Genomic DNA, 14,229 nt, shown 5'->3' on the forward strand with positions numbered 1-14,229 from the left:
AAGGACTTCTGTCTAATTACTTGATGCCAAAAATATATTTATCAGTGTTGTAGTTGAGCCACTAAACCTCCAAGTCGAGTTCCATGTCCTCGGTGCTTGAGCCCAAATTAACTCCATATCCTGGCGGAAATGTTCAATTTGAGGGTCAAGATGTGTTGAGAGCAGACAACTGAGTTGTTATCATGTAACTTTATGTTCAGGGATCAGAAGTAATTCAAAAACTCTAGAGAGAGCTAGACAAAGACAGCTTGAGGAACAAAGTGACTGAAATTCGCCAATGCACAGGCTCTGGTGTAACAATCCCTTGTGCTAGCACAGCCAAGTCTGATAAAAGTGCCATGTCCAGTCACAAGTCTAGTCAAAAGTAATGAAAATTGTGAAAATGGAGTCCAAGTCCAATCACAAGTCTGAATCCTGGACTTGAGTACTACAGCAATGCCTTTTTGTACTCCAACAACAGCACTGCAACAGTACAACAATGCATTTTTTGCCATTGATTTATCTGCAAGCACACCTCAGATTAGTTGGCTTGTTGATTCATTTGGCACTTGATCTTTCCTGCCCCCACCAGGCCACATTTTAAATGAGTAGCCTTTGTCGCAGTTGCCATAGTCACCACCCATGCTGTCGCCTAGCAGCTCACCCAAGAGTGAACCAGGTGAAAGGGTTTGCAGGTGGCCTAGATAGTTCACACTGTCGCCTTTTGTTCCACTGAGAGGATAGTACACAATCAATTATTATCAGCACACCATACCTACAGAAATGACTGCTGCCTTTTCAAGAGATTATGGTGGATAAAGTAACAGCAGCTGAATACACCCTATTTAGGTAATTATTTTACCTCTGGTGCTCTGTGTGGTTCACTGTGGTTTCGGCTCCATGCCTAACCACATGGACAAAAGTTAAAGAGTGAAAGCACTTGCAACATTGTTAAATGCTTCAAATCTGGGGCTCGAAGCTGGCTGCCATGGAGCATCTGAGTTGTCGAGCGGCGAGGGGAAGAGTCATAGTTATAACCAGGAAGAGGAAGGGAATATATACCTGTCAGTCGATCTGTCACTCTTCTCTATCTGGATGGAGGCCAGTCACAATAAGGCACAGCATGAGGGTGTGTGGGTGATAAAACAGGCCAAACAGCTGAGTTAAGAGTTCACTTGACACATTCACAGAAATATAACAGAATGAAGCAGACTCATAAATAAGATGTTTTATTTTGTTTTCTTTTTAAAGACTATAGAATGATCAACTATTCATAACGACAAATGGAATTGTTAAATACTGTACACAGCATACTGTACTCTCCCAGTGCATGTCTTCACCACAGCAGAGAACGTCAGTTATTTCTTGATGAACTAGTCTTCATTTGGTTTTATTATTTCTAATAAGACATATGAATACGTTAAGATTAAATAATTTCAGTGTATAATGTAAACATTTTTCAGACATTTAAGTCAAAACAACATTGTGTTGGCAAGGTTTGTGAGCAGAAGGGAGAGAAAAAGTATACTTCAATGACCGTTTGACCTTAGCGCTTATCTGTTTCCCAAATTGAACACCATGTTCTATACCAAGGGTTACTTCAATGAATGTGCTACATTTACTATATCATCCTGATGGTTTTTCAATCATCTATAACAATAAAATTCATACATTTTCTTGGCTGCCAGCAGCCAAAGTCTCTCGGACCACACCCACTGCAATCATGTAAGGTAGGAATGCATGAGCAGAACAGGAAAGTCTGTGTCAGGCAGGTAAGCCCTGCACTGTCTGTGTAATGTCTCTGTGTTAACAGGTTTGCCTAATATCTCCATAATCTAAGATCTCTAATGGTAGACAACATATCCTATATTAGAACTGATTTTGTATTATTCTTAATCTTAACTAATTGCCTCAGTGGAGGTGTTACTTGTTCATTGTCCACTTGTAATTGAATAAAAAAAAATTGTCAGTTCACCTATTCATATGTAGCTGGTTACCTCGTCTTCTCTGAGGACCATGAATTTATAATGTGACCTTAGACACTATTTAAATCAAGGGGATGTGAAATATTATAATTATAATATCAATGGAGGTAGTATGTGAGGCAAATTAGTTCCAGGCAATGACTCACAGCTTGACCAAAAATGAACTCCTCCAACTGTTTGACATAATTCAGTAAGAACAGCATACATTCACATATGTTCAACAGGCCAATTTCTGTGCAATAAAACAGACCTGGACACTGAAAGAAAGTAATATAAGTGTGCACTTTAGAGGGTTGTACTTAAAAGCAAGTGCTGCAAACAAGCAGAGCACGGTAACAAATATTGTTAAAAAAATTTCTACTAATTGTAGAAAGTCATTCTATATAGTATCACCAGAACACTTTTCCTACTGCTGTTCACATGCATGTATGCACAAATACATACACATACATACATACATACATACACACACACATACATACATACATACATACACACGAAGAGACAAGTACACCAATATAAGCTGCACTAGACATTCCACTGGAAACATGCATAGCTACCAGTAATACACCCACCCACTAGTACAAAATGTACATGCCTTGTGGGAGACACAAATTAACGCAGATATAGTAGCCTGAGTAAGACTGGAACTTCATCAAGGCGGGAAACTATATCAGTCTTGACATGCATTCTTAAAGCATATCCATGCATACACAATAGCAACTAAAATGGGGATTTGCATGATAGCATCCTTCATTTCCTTAAAAATAAATTGGCCTTGTATTTAAACTTAATATATTAAGTGATACATGGTTACTTTACTGACCTTTTGTCCCTTGTGAGATACAAAAGCTATGTCAAAAAACCCTAATGCATCTCACAAAACATCCTCAACCTTCCAGACACAAAACACTGAGCACATGAGGTTCAAGTCCTGCTTGTACCTTTTGACTGCACCACATCATCAGCAAAACAGTACAATATTGAATATCATGAAATAATAATCATATCAAAAATAATCTCTACAATGTTGAATTTTACCCACAATCTATAGTCAGAGACACAGCATTTAAGTAAAGCATCTCTCTGTTGTGATAGCCATTCCAACATTTCCAGTAACTGCATACAGTGCACACATACCCTGTGTTTTCAGAATACAGAAGGGGTAAAAAAAAAAATGAGTAAAAGCAGCGGTTTGAGAGGCGTTAGCGTCCAGTTTCACCTTTTTGCCAAGTGGTTTTTGCTCATGTACCATAGAGTCCTCTCCTACTTAGATTTTCAAGACTAAAACTTTTCAAACTAAATCCACATGTGGTCTCCTCCTGGTCTGACAGTCCCAGTCTGAGTCTGACGCCTCTGCATTACGACCTGCAGGGCTGTTCACGACCCGCAGAAACTTCTCCACATAAGGGGTGTCCATGAAAGGAGGCCGCTGAGGCAGGAGATAGTAGTGTGTGGTGCTAGCCTTCCTGCCGTTCTCCATGACGGGCAGGATGCAGGGTGAGCCCTCGCTGTTCTGTCTCTGTAAACCCCGGAAGCTCACATACTTAGGATCCGGTGCAAAGCTTTGGGTGGGGGGCATCACCCCGTTGATGTACGTCGGGAGGCTCTTGGGACTGGGGGTACGGGAGCTGCCTCTGGACAAAGGTTCCCTTGGGGGCACCTTGGGGGGTTTGTCGTCATCGCTGTAAGCCCCTGACGAGACCTCTGCTGACCAGCGGCGGTAGTCTACTGTCTTGATGGGCCGTGGAGGGATAGGGGGTGGCACTTCTGGCTTATCCATGCCGTGGGTGTAGCGGTGGTGGCACGTCAGGCGCAGTGATGTGGGCTTGTTGAAGGAACCGGCTGGGCCAGAGTGAGAGCGCCGCAGCTTCCTCTGAGTCCGGTCCTGCTGTCTCTGACAAACGACCACCAGTGGCTCAGGCGGTTCCGGCAGCTGCTGCTCAGGTGGTTCCCGCACCTCCTGCTGTGGCTGCGGTTGGTGCTGCTGTTGGGGCTGCTGCGGGCTTTGCTGCCCTGTTGGACCCTCAAAGTAAGCGTAATTAATCTGCCCGCAGCCCCTGAAGCTCCGTCGGCTCGGGACTCCATAGCGAAAAGGAGACGATTTGGGACAATGATCAGGCACCAGGCAGCGGCTGTCGTCTGAACTCGTGAAAAATTCGACCTCGTTGTCAATAGCCTGCTCATGGGAGATATCCGTTTGTGCGGGGAGGGGAGGGAGAGGCTTGGAACATCTGCCTGGCGTCTGTGGCGGACTGCTGCACTCGTACACAGACAGCCTCTGGAATGAGGGGACCACCTGGTCATCATCAGCAGGGCTTGGGGTGGACAGTTCAGCACTGCATGACAGGGAGAGATGGGTGGGCCTGGATTTTTTAGGGGGTAATCTCTGTGTGCTGGGGCTATGTTTCTGTCCTGTCAGTGGGGAAACACAAAAGTAAGAGTAATTATCATATTGTTGAACAATAATAACAATTTGTATCCACTATATCCTGTACAAAAAGGTTAAAAAACGTTTCATATGTAAATCCTGGCAGTGGTGTGTTTGGAGGTCACATAATTTGTTACAACCATAAAACCATCTCTCACATTTTGGTTAAACATTCCCATTGGTAAGTTTAGATCTGGACTCCCAGCATGCTCTGAGTTTCTGGAAAACCACTTACTCAGTATGTAACAGCTGGTTCAAAAGTACAATTCAAGGTCTCCGTTTCTAGCATGAGAGTACGTTGGAAGATGCATGCACTGATGGGTTGTACAGTGGATAGATCCAAGCACTTACTCTCATAAGTTAGAGATGGTGTAGGTGGCACCTGTTGCTGGGCACGGGAGCTGTGATCCATGTGTGCAGGATCTATACTGAAGTAGAAGCTGTTAAAAAGAAAAATTATAACGTTAATATTAACCACAGCAATAATCTTGCCACTTACTTTACACTTTACAACAAGAAATCCTGACAGAGTGCATAAACCCTTCAGAACATCATGCAGATTTCATACACCTTCCCTTTCTAGTAATGACCTGCTAGTATTGGCACCTGAGCACTCACTTGTCCAGCTCATGGCGATAGGTCCATGAGGGTTTGGATCCAGCCATGCTGTGACAATAGCTGCCCCGCAGGAAGGGGCTTTCTGCGGGAAAACAGATCTCCTGGGCAGTCAGGCCCGCTGTGGACATGCTCCAGGCACACTCGGGTCGCATCAAAGCCAGGAAACACTCAGATCACCCGGCTGGCTGCCACTGCTTCTGGTGTACCTGTAACACAGCCAAGACACAGACATGAATGACAGTGAAAGAGCGTTGGAAGCAGAGGCCAATGAAGAGGAACAAAACCTATATGCAGCATGCTGAAAAATTCCCTCTAAAACCAGAGCCAGTAACTTCTAGTGAAGCCAAGAGTTTTGCAGAGGAGAACACTTCAAAGGAAGAAAATCTTGATATCAGAATGGAGGCCAAAATACAGAATCTTCCCCTCCCTCTCTAAAGCTGTCCACCTGGCCCAACTCTCTCATAAGAGTCATGGCCTTGTGCATGTAGTGGTGCATTTCACAGAAAACATGAGGCAACATTCTCCTTGGCTCCTCTGACTGTGGAATGACAAACGCTCAGTTTGACGGGGCTTTAGGACAGTTGTGCCCCAACAAGCCCTGGGGACAGACTCTGTCGCACCCTGTCACACATAATGCTCTGGCCAGGAGTTTTTACAAACTAAATGCGCAAGCGATAGATAGATAGATAAAAAAAAGGAGATTGCCGAGGGAAGACCTTGTTGGTTAAAACGTTGCTATAATGAAGACTTGGGAGCTTGCATCAAGTGTGCAGATTTTTTTGTTCTTCAAGTCTACTTTTATAAAACAACTGGTCTAAACCTAGATGGGGTGTGGACACGTCTCATGTACAAATGTCAGAAAACTAAAAATAAATACCATCCTTTAATTTTTAAGAGGATTTAACAAAGTAGAAACCTATGTGAGTTTTACAAAGTGGAAACTGTGAGTGGCATAAGTGTCTCGATTCTAAATTATTTGATACTACACACTGAAAAATGTAGGCTAATACACAAGTATGTACAACAACATTGTACATTCTCCAATAAATCACCAACAGAGGTGTTTCTATGGGCATTCAATGATCCTTATGCTTCACCTATAGCCAGAGTCTATTTAAGCCCAAGTTTTTTTCATTACAGTAAGTTTAAAACTTAGTGATTTCTGCATAATTATGCCTCTCAACTTAATATAATTGTACTGTTAACAATTTATGTTGAAACTCAGAGAGTGTGTGCTGCAGAGCTGAACAGCAAAGAACTCCTCCTGTTACCAGAGATAAACCTGGTTTTGCAAGCGCTCCTCATGTCAAATGACCTGGATGTTCGTGTCGGCTCTGCATCAGGGCTGAGTAAACAATGCATACAATGTTCAGAGGGGATGATCGAGCAGCACACTGATATTTGTGCGGTCAGCATTGCATTGGACGCAAAACTAACATTGATTTTGGCTGCTTACTGGATGAACCTGTTGCCCATGATACAATCTCTAATCTTACATTAAGAAGATTTGTTTTCTTTGTGCTGTGAGGTGGAATGACTTTGGAAAGTCACAAAGTTTAGGTAAGCAGAGCCTTGACATTTTCAATAAAGACCAGAGATCAGAATAATCAAGCAAGAGTATCATGAGTAGCTATAAAGTGTCTTTGTTGTACACCTGTGCATATATGAGTGACTGTGATAGCAGCCATGCATTGTTGCATCAGATCTTATAATGACTTAAGTGCACTAGCAACATTTTCAACACTATTAATCACACATTTCAGAAAACAGGTGCATCAATAATCTTAATGGTCATCGCTGCTGGAGACCACAAATGGGTGTGTGCACACCCAGAGACAAGCTGTCCTCCTAATAATGTAGGGGTGATGACTGAGAGGAACATGGCCCCTAGTTCCTGGTCTCCTAGGAACAAATGACTAGAGAGGGGCCATATCTATGTGATGCCCAGACAGCTGGTGAGAAACAAAGCTCTAAAACAACAGGAAGCTTGGGACATCAGCCTGAGCCAAATTGCCCAACAAGGCATCCAATCCCTCTGCCCAGGGCCGCCGATTCGGTTCGGTGGGGATGGGAAGCAACCTGATCCTCGATAATGAACCCCCAGGGCCCTGCGCTTCCTCTTGCAACAGGTGCAAAGACAGTTCATCCTGGCAGTTAACCACAGGCGCATTTACAGGCAACAGGATTAAACAAATGATGGGTAGTCATGCAGAGCATTAACCCTCTTAAGGAGGAATTTTGTGAGCCACTCATTTCAGAGTAGAATGTGGGCTTTGTATAGTTAGGCTTGACCTCTCTTCTATCACATGGGTCATAGGTGGACAGAGTCCTCTGGCAATCTGCAGGATGTGAAAATACTGACAGATGACCTGAGGAGCGGATTTAGTGAAGAAGAACACGCAGGGTCCCGGGGCGGGGGCGTCAGGGCTCCAAAACATCAGCAGATAGCTTGCTTTTGATAGGACACTAGGCACACGCAACCCTTGCAGGAAGGAGTTCACACCCCACCTGTGACACCCCTGCAGCGGTTTCCGAGCAACCATACCCGCTCTACCTGTGCGGCAAGCAAACAGCGCGCACACCCCCTCACTTTACCGGATTGAGATAATAATGGTTAAAAGCTCTCTAGCAGGCAGGTGACTCACACCATAACACACAAGTCAGCTATTTGACAAGTGTAGGAAATGATGAAATAGAATGGATTTGTGTGTGTGTGTGTGTGTGTTTGTTGTTCCAAGCGAAAATAAAACAATACGATACCTACAGGATATTAGCCTGGAATAAAACCATACAAGGTTATTGGCTTGCAATTAACCAAAGGGCAATGAAACAATTATGGAATATTCTCCTTTTATATGTGTTATGAGATAAGGTTAGGCATCATAAACCTAGTGAAAATAACAAATGCATTTCGTATGTCTAATTCTGTCGGGTCCTGTCAAATCATATTGAGTTCAGCTAAAAGAAAATGTGCCTCCCTAAAAGGCAGTCATAATCTCGCTCCCTGAGAAAAACAAACAGAACAAACTACAGCATATCAAATGTAGGAGTAATCTGACTGAAAGCTGAAGCTGCATCAATCATATGGCTGTCATGTTGTCACCAACATACAAAACAAGGCACAGACTAGACGCGGGGCATATCAGACATTTCAAATTATTTTCTGAACTCACCTAAATAACTTCGCAATTTTCCTCCGCTGCCAGACCTCTAGAGTCCTCTTTGGCAAAATATAGCTCCTTGGTTTCTGTGGTGTTTTGATATAATTCTGAAAACTTCAGTTTTCTCTTGCATCAGGCACAGGACGTCAGCGCGGTGGTGATACTGTAACTATAATGTGACACTTTTAGATAGTCTAGTATTGTAGTGAGCGTTGTTCTTTTAAGCTCCACCACACTACAAAAACGCAGTGGCTCCGCCTCACACACTTGCCCTTAAAGCTACAGCGTTTATTTTACAAGCCTGCCTGAACAGTCTCACTCCACAGTACATGCAATAAGAGAGGCTGAGAGAGTCATGCGTGTGGATTGCAGAATCAACCTTGAACATACAGAGGGCTCATTTAAGCATAGCCTTAGTTAACTTGATATGATCAAAGTCTGCAGTACTTAGTTTATCTCTGCTTTTAACCCGGGGGTGGGCAGAGCAGGTGTGAACACAACGATGCAGTCAGCTGATAAATTATTCCAGTGGCATGGGGACATACAGTTTAGTACTACAGCCATATTTCGACTAGGAATCAGCCATGCAACCGCTCAATGAAAAGTCAGTTTTGGAAACTGGTTCTTGCATGCTCCTAGGTCATTTCTGATGGGGAAGGTTTGTTTTATCCAAACTGCATGCTGCATTGTGAAAATATGCACAAATGTGATTTTGTTTTCAGACCCTTAACTCAAGTATCAAAGTTAGAATTAGGCCATATGTTAGGTGCAATAATAACCGACATTCCATGCAGTTATATAGCTACTTAAAGAGTTTTCCAATCAGCTTCATAAACAAAAGCAGGGCATAAGACTACATGAGAAATAATTGCACAAGTGTTAGGGGAGACAGAAGCAGTAATGGGGATGGCTCCAGGGAAGATAAGAGGGCAGGCACAGCAACACAGCCAGAAACGCTCTTATCTCCACAGTATTCTGCTGCTGACTGAATGGAGCCCATATTGTTTAGCAGCTCGCTTATCAGATCACTGTGGGCATTTTCTGTAGCTGGACCTGTTCTCTGTTTACCTGACTAGATGTTCGTTTTCACCTGAAATGTATCAGGTCTACACAAGTTAGAAACACAGTGAATGTGATCGGTCATCTCGGCTGTAGGATCCATACAGACAGACAGGGTGAAATTAAATTATATTTTTCCAGTTTAGGGTAATAATTTCTGAATAATCTGGGACATGCAATCCATCACACCATCCATTTACGGCCACTTAGCCTACTTGGGTCTTCAGCGGTGTTGTATTAACTGTGTCACCTAACCTAGCCAGGCTAAACAAACCCACCACTGACATGCGTGCTAACCAAACACAGCAGTACAATAGCTACAAACAGCTAGTGTGTTGAATCAATAGTGGCAGAAAGCAGAGGTGAGTGGAGAGAACAGAGTGTTCTTGTGCCTGAGTTTGTAAATCCCCATGGCTTGCTTTGGCCCCCGCACCTAACAGGCTTATCATTACATATTTGGCCCTTGCATGGACCAGGCTCTCTCTAATCCCCCTTTATAATTTCAGGCACATTTTTGGCATTCCTTTGGGCCAGTTGTGACCAGCAGGAGAAAGGGGTATCTGTGAAGTTCTGCTAGGTGAGTTTTACTATTTCTCATTTGTGTGTGTGTGTGTTAAGGTGAATGTCTATCAGAGTATCAGAGTCAGAATAAAATGATGGATGGATGATGGATGCTACAGGCAATACTCACCTATACAAAAAAAGCTTAAAATTCAAAAGTGAACAGAAACTTAGATATAATCAAATTCAATTAAATGTAGTGTGTGTTTGCGTGTCATGCAACAGTCAAATATAATATTGAATTTTACTGCACTGAGTCAGTAACTAGTGTTACTAACACTAGTGAGAATCACTCCGTCTGTAAACCGGACAGAAACATTCAGTGGGATAAGTAGGCTCTGCCCCCAAACTGTCTCTCCTCCCACTCCACCTCCCTCCCCACCCTGCCTGTGAGCCTCATGTGTGATGTCATCACTTACAGGAAGTTCCTTATAAAGTTAGTCAGGCAGGAAGAGAAGCAGGCACATTCAGTGGGAGCTCTGAGAGCGTGAGATGAAAGATATCCTGTCATAGAGGATATTCTTCTCAGGACCAATTACTTTGACTTTTCTTTGGTATTGTTTCATGACTCATGCTGAGCCTTATCCACCACATCCAGCATCCCAAAAATGACACCTCTCTCTGCTTTCCTCTCAGCTGCGCTTAGAGCCTCAAGGAATTCCCCTTTGTGGCTCACACTCCAACGCAAGGGTATACTTATGAAGTGACGCTACAGTCTATCAGCTGATTGCTATGGATCGAACAGGAAGGGTGGAGTTTTGTTAGAAACAGGGCACAACTCCATCATCGGTGTAAATGATTTATTGGCTATGGAGGTCACCGGGTTGACGGCCTCTGCCTGTTGAGGTAATTAAGTTACGTGCGTATCCAGCCTGTGAACAAAGTTCACATAGATATAAACACAGGAGCAAAAGGCTTAGTTTTGTAGTAAGGTGACGTCAAGGGGGTGTTAAGCTGTAAAGATGGTGAGGAATAAAGATTCCATTGAATATTGGTAAGTGTTATACACACTGACTTCGGCCTGTCATTTCTCTATGTACATGTTTTTGTTTTCAACAAAGGGTGATTATTGCGAGTATGAATGATGATATGATACTTTATCATACTATCCAAAAAGATATACAACAGTAACCAAAAGGAAGAATACACTTGTCACTTCAACATGACTGTGTCCTGTCCTCAGAAGTCATACTGAAGACGAGCTGTGTATCCAGTCGGTCCAGCTGTGAGGGCCGCAGCCAAGGTTCGGCTGACACATCACTGTGTATTATGGCTGGATCGTGGTTCTGTCTGGCAGACCCACACACACTTGGCTCCTGCCGTGGAAACAAAACACAAATCCCCAGGCAACAGGCTGTCATCTCTCACTAAAATGTAAATACGACCATATTACAACACTTTGAGTTGTTAACCGTACCACGCTTTGAGAGTCCTCCAGCTGCCTCACTTATTAATCACTTCCTCTGTTGGTACAAAGACTTCTGGGAAATGGAGGGATTTTAGGGTAAACTGCCTCACACACAGGTACTTTCTATTTTGGTATACAATATAATCAAAAGCAGCAATAGCGAGTCATCATTGCATCACTCCTCAACACTGTTATGTTGAGTGGTTCGAGTGCGGCCACAGCCTGCTGTTAGTGATGGGTGGAGCGAGCCAGTCCTCAATGATGACAGGGTGTGTTTAGTCTCCAGGACCCAAAGATCATTTCAGACTGGGGGAGTTATTGGCAAGCACATCCTGTGACTGTCCCGGAGACTGAATAGAAGTTATGCTAGTGATTATGATGAGACGATTATTAGAGGCTTTACCATTATTAAAGCTACATGATTGAAAACAAAACATGTCATAAAAATGCTTTGTAGATTTTTGAGAAGTGGTGAAGAGAATGGGGATGCCACATTTACACAGTCACACAGTCTCACTCACATAACTATCCACAGACACACACATACGCACACACACATCTGTGTCTGATGTTTGGGGAGAAGCTGTGAAATAGACAGCTGTGGTCTGATGGAGAATGTCACGCTGGACCGACTCCCTCCAACCTCTGGTTCAGGGCCAACTCTGCTCACAGGCTACAGCAGAAGAATCCAACAGGACTGACTGACACAGATGGATGCTGCTGGTTCCTAATATGCCTTGTTTCCGGGGCATTTGGCCCAACAGCTAATCCTCTGTGAACAGTATATCTGTTATCTTTTGCCTACATCCTAATTTTTCTCATCTGGCTGTGATATTCTGTACTGAATCCTTAAGGGTCTCACGAAGAGAAACACTAACAGTTTCTGCAATGGAATGTGTGTATTGCATTTCCAACGGTCATAACAGGAGTTTCTGGCATTCAGCCGATGACTATCCCAGGTTTTTCCGGTGTTTCTGATGGCAGTCTTTGGAGGACGAGGTCAGGGCTTTGCTTAATGTAGCGATCTATTAATCTTAAGTAACAACTGATTGCTGGGGGAGTTCACTCCTCCCTGCTTTCCTGGTTCAGCATCGCTCATGGGAGATATTGCAAACACAGACACACACCAGGACCCAAGCCCCCAGATCTACTGATAAAGATTTCAGATGTTGCGTCCACCCAGGAGATGGAGAGCCTTACCTTCAAAGGGGGGCACTGCTAATGGACTGAGGTAGAGATCAATATCCACAAGGTTAAGAAAGCACTGCTCTGTGGGTGCGCCGCAAGGAGAGAAAAACACATGCTGAATGATGAACGCAGTGGAAGCCCACAGATGAGCTGCAGTCGGTGAGGTGAATGAAGCTTGTTTCTCCATTTGTGTTTGTGTATGTGTGTGTAAACGTTTGGGGGTGTGTGTGAATGTGTGTATGTATGCGTGCATGTGTGTGTGCATGTTGCAATGCCTGATGACAGGGACTGACTCATCCAGGGCAGAGTATGTGCTTTGTCAGGGAGCCTTTTGTTCCATTCACACGTGGATTTAGGGACTCTGATGAAGTCAGCCACGCTACCTGATCTGGTGCCGGGCAGCAGCCACATTAATTCCTCACACCAGAAATGCTCTGGATCGCTGCTCACACAAGCCTCTTAACAAGTGAGCCTGCGGGCTCTGGAGAATACAGATGAGGTCCAACTCTCATTTTCCATCTCCTACGAGCAGGTCGGCTGTGTAGACGCATTTGTTTAGGGCAAAATACGGTGCTCCAGGGAGAGATCCGTGCGTGGGCGGAAATGCACAGTCTCGTCCTGAACCCAATCATAAGGGTATGAGGACTATAAGAGCCTTGGGGCTACATGCTGAAAGCCAAGTCAGATGAATAACCAAACAGCCGTCTGCACCACAACATCTTTTGTATCTTCCCTCACATGGATTAATGCAAAGTCACGCTACAACCCACGAACAGCTTTATATTGAAACACAATGCATTTTGGAAGGGCCAAGGAAAGACACAGCTTTACCCATGTATTTATTGCAGGTGCTTGAGACTTGAGAGAGTTGTTCTTAGTATACAGTTGTATGAATTACCAAATTTGTTTTTTGCTGTAATAATAGATATATATTTACATCACCATATTTTATTACTTACTACCAAAACAACTGAAAAATGACTAAGATGAATTTTTCCACACTATGGTATTACCAGGACAAAATAGAGGCTTCAGTTGACCCACCATCCTAACACCAGCAGTGCAACTGCATTGTAAATTTAGCTCTGGATGGAAAGAACATTCAGAGTCAAGTTTAAATAAGGACTGTAATTATCTTTGAGCCAGTGGACTATTCTCAGCACTGCAGAAAAATAATGGGTTATTGCTGCTAAACATGCTCTTTTTAAATTACGTAACAGGCAAAGTAAAAACTCTGTGTCTTTGTTATGGGAGACCTATCACTGCTTGTGTACTAAAAGGGCTACCAAAGTGTGATTCTGACTTACTTCAGTGTCTCGAACATAGATCATGCTTTGTTCTGAAGGCTCTCTGCACTTTCAGCGAGCCTGCCTCTCCATGGTACAGTATATATACAGCAGGAGGGGCCCAGACAAAGTGCTCCCATTTGAAGTCAAGATCAAATCTAGAATTAAGGGTTGTCAGGTCTTGTAAATTAAACACAATTTTCAGTTTATCCTTGCCTTCTTTCCGGCTTCCAGCAAACCGCGGAGACGCTGTCCTCCCCGCACTCCTGTGGTCCCTGGCAGGAAGTAAATCAGCCAGGGAGCCGCCCCAGACCAAACACTGCATGGGCCTCTGGAGCCTCAAGGTGTGGGCGTGTGGGAGGTGTGCACACAGCTCACAGGGCACAATGTGCTTGTTACTTACCCGTCAAGTAAAAGAACAGACTTTGCTGTATACACAGACATGCACATAAACTCACATTAACTCGTGCCAAGATAAGTACACTCACAGACGCATACGCACACACGTTTAAACGTGCGCACACACACACACATACAGTCATGCACACAAACA

General features: G+C 43.8%; 1 protein-coding gene across 1 annotated transcript; it reads right to left on the minus strand.

The window, feature by feature from the left end:
• Positions 1-1,208: 1,208 nt before the first annotated feature.
• errfi1a (ERBB receptor feedback inhibitor 1a) lies at positions 1,209-8,353 on the minus strand. Its single transcript, XM_071526359.1, has 4 exons — positions 8,187-8,353; positions 5,014-5,219; positions 4,747-4,835; positions 1,209-4,379 (listed from the first exon to the last, which is right to left on the minus strand). The coding sequence occupies exons 2-4, from the start codon at positions 5,163-5,165 to the stop codon at positions 3,259-3,261; spliced, it is 1,362 nt and encodes a 453-aa protein (XP_071382460.1). The 5' UTR covers positions 5,166-5,219; positions 8,187-8,353; the 3' UTR covers positions 1,209-3,258.
• Positions 8,354-14,229: the final 5,876 nt, after the last annotated feature.

Source organism: Centroberyx affinis, unplaced genomic scaffold (assembly GCF_046629955.1).
Source record: "Centroberyx affinis isolate AG114_WGS23_722 - 3 ecotype Tasmania unplaced genomic scaffold, CSIRO-AGI_Caff_v1 ptg001408l_1, whole genome shotgun sequence".
NCBI classification, from domain to species: Eukaryota; Metazoa; Chordata; class Actinopteri; order Beryciformes; family Berycidae; genus Centroberyx; species Centroberyx affinis.

What these genes read in the sequence shown, in the direction of transcription:
- errfi1a (XM_071526359.1), bottom strand. Translation starts at nt 5,165, where the DNA reads ATGCGACCCGAGTGTGCCTGGAGCATGTCCACAGCGGGCCTGACTGCC. An exon ending in TATCGCCATGAGCTGGACAA is followed by an intron (nt 4,836 to 5,013) that starts GTGAGTGCTCAG and finishes TCTTTTTAACAG; the next exon opens with CTTCTACTTCAGTATAGATC. An exon ending in ACCATCTCTAACTTATGAGA is followed by an intron (nt 4,380 to 4,746) that starts GTAAGTGCTTGG and finishes CCCCACTGACAG; the next exon opens with GACAGAAACATAGCCCCAGC.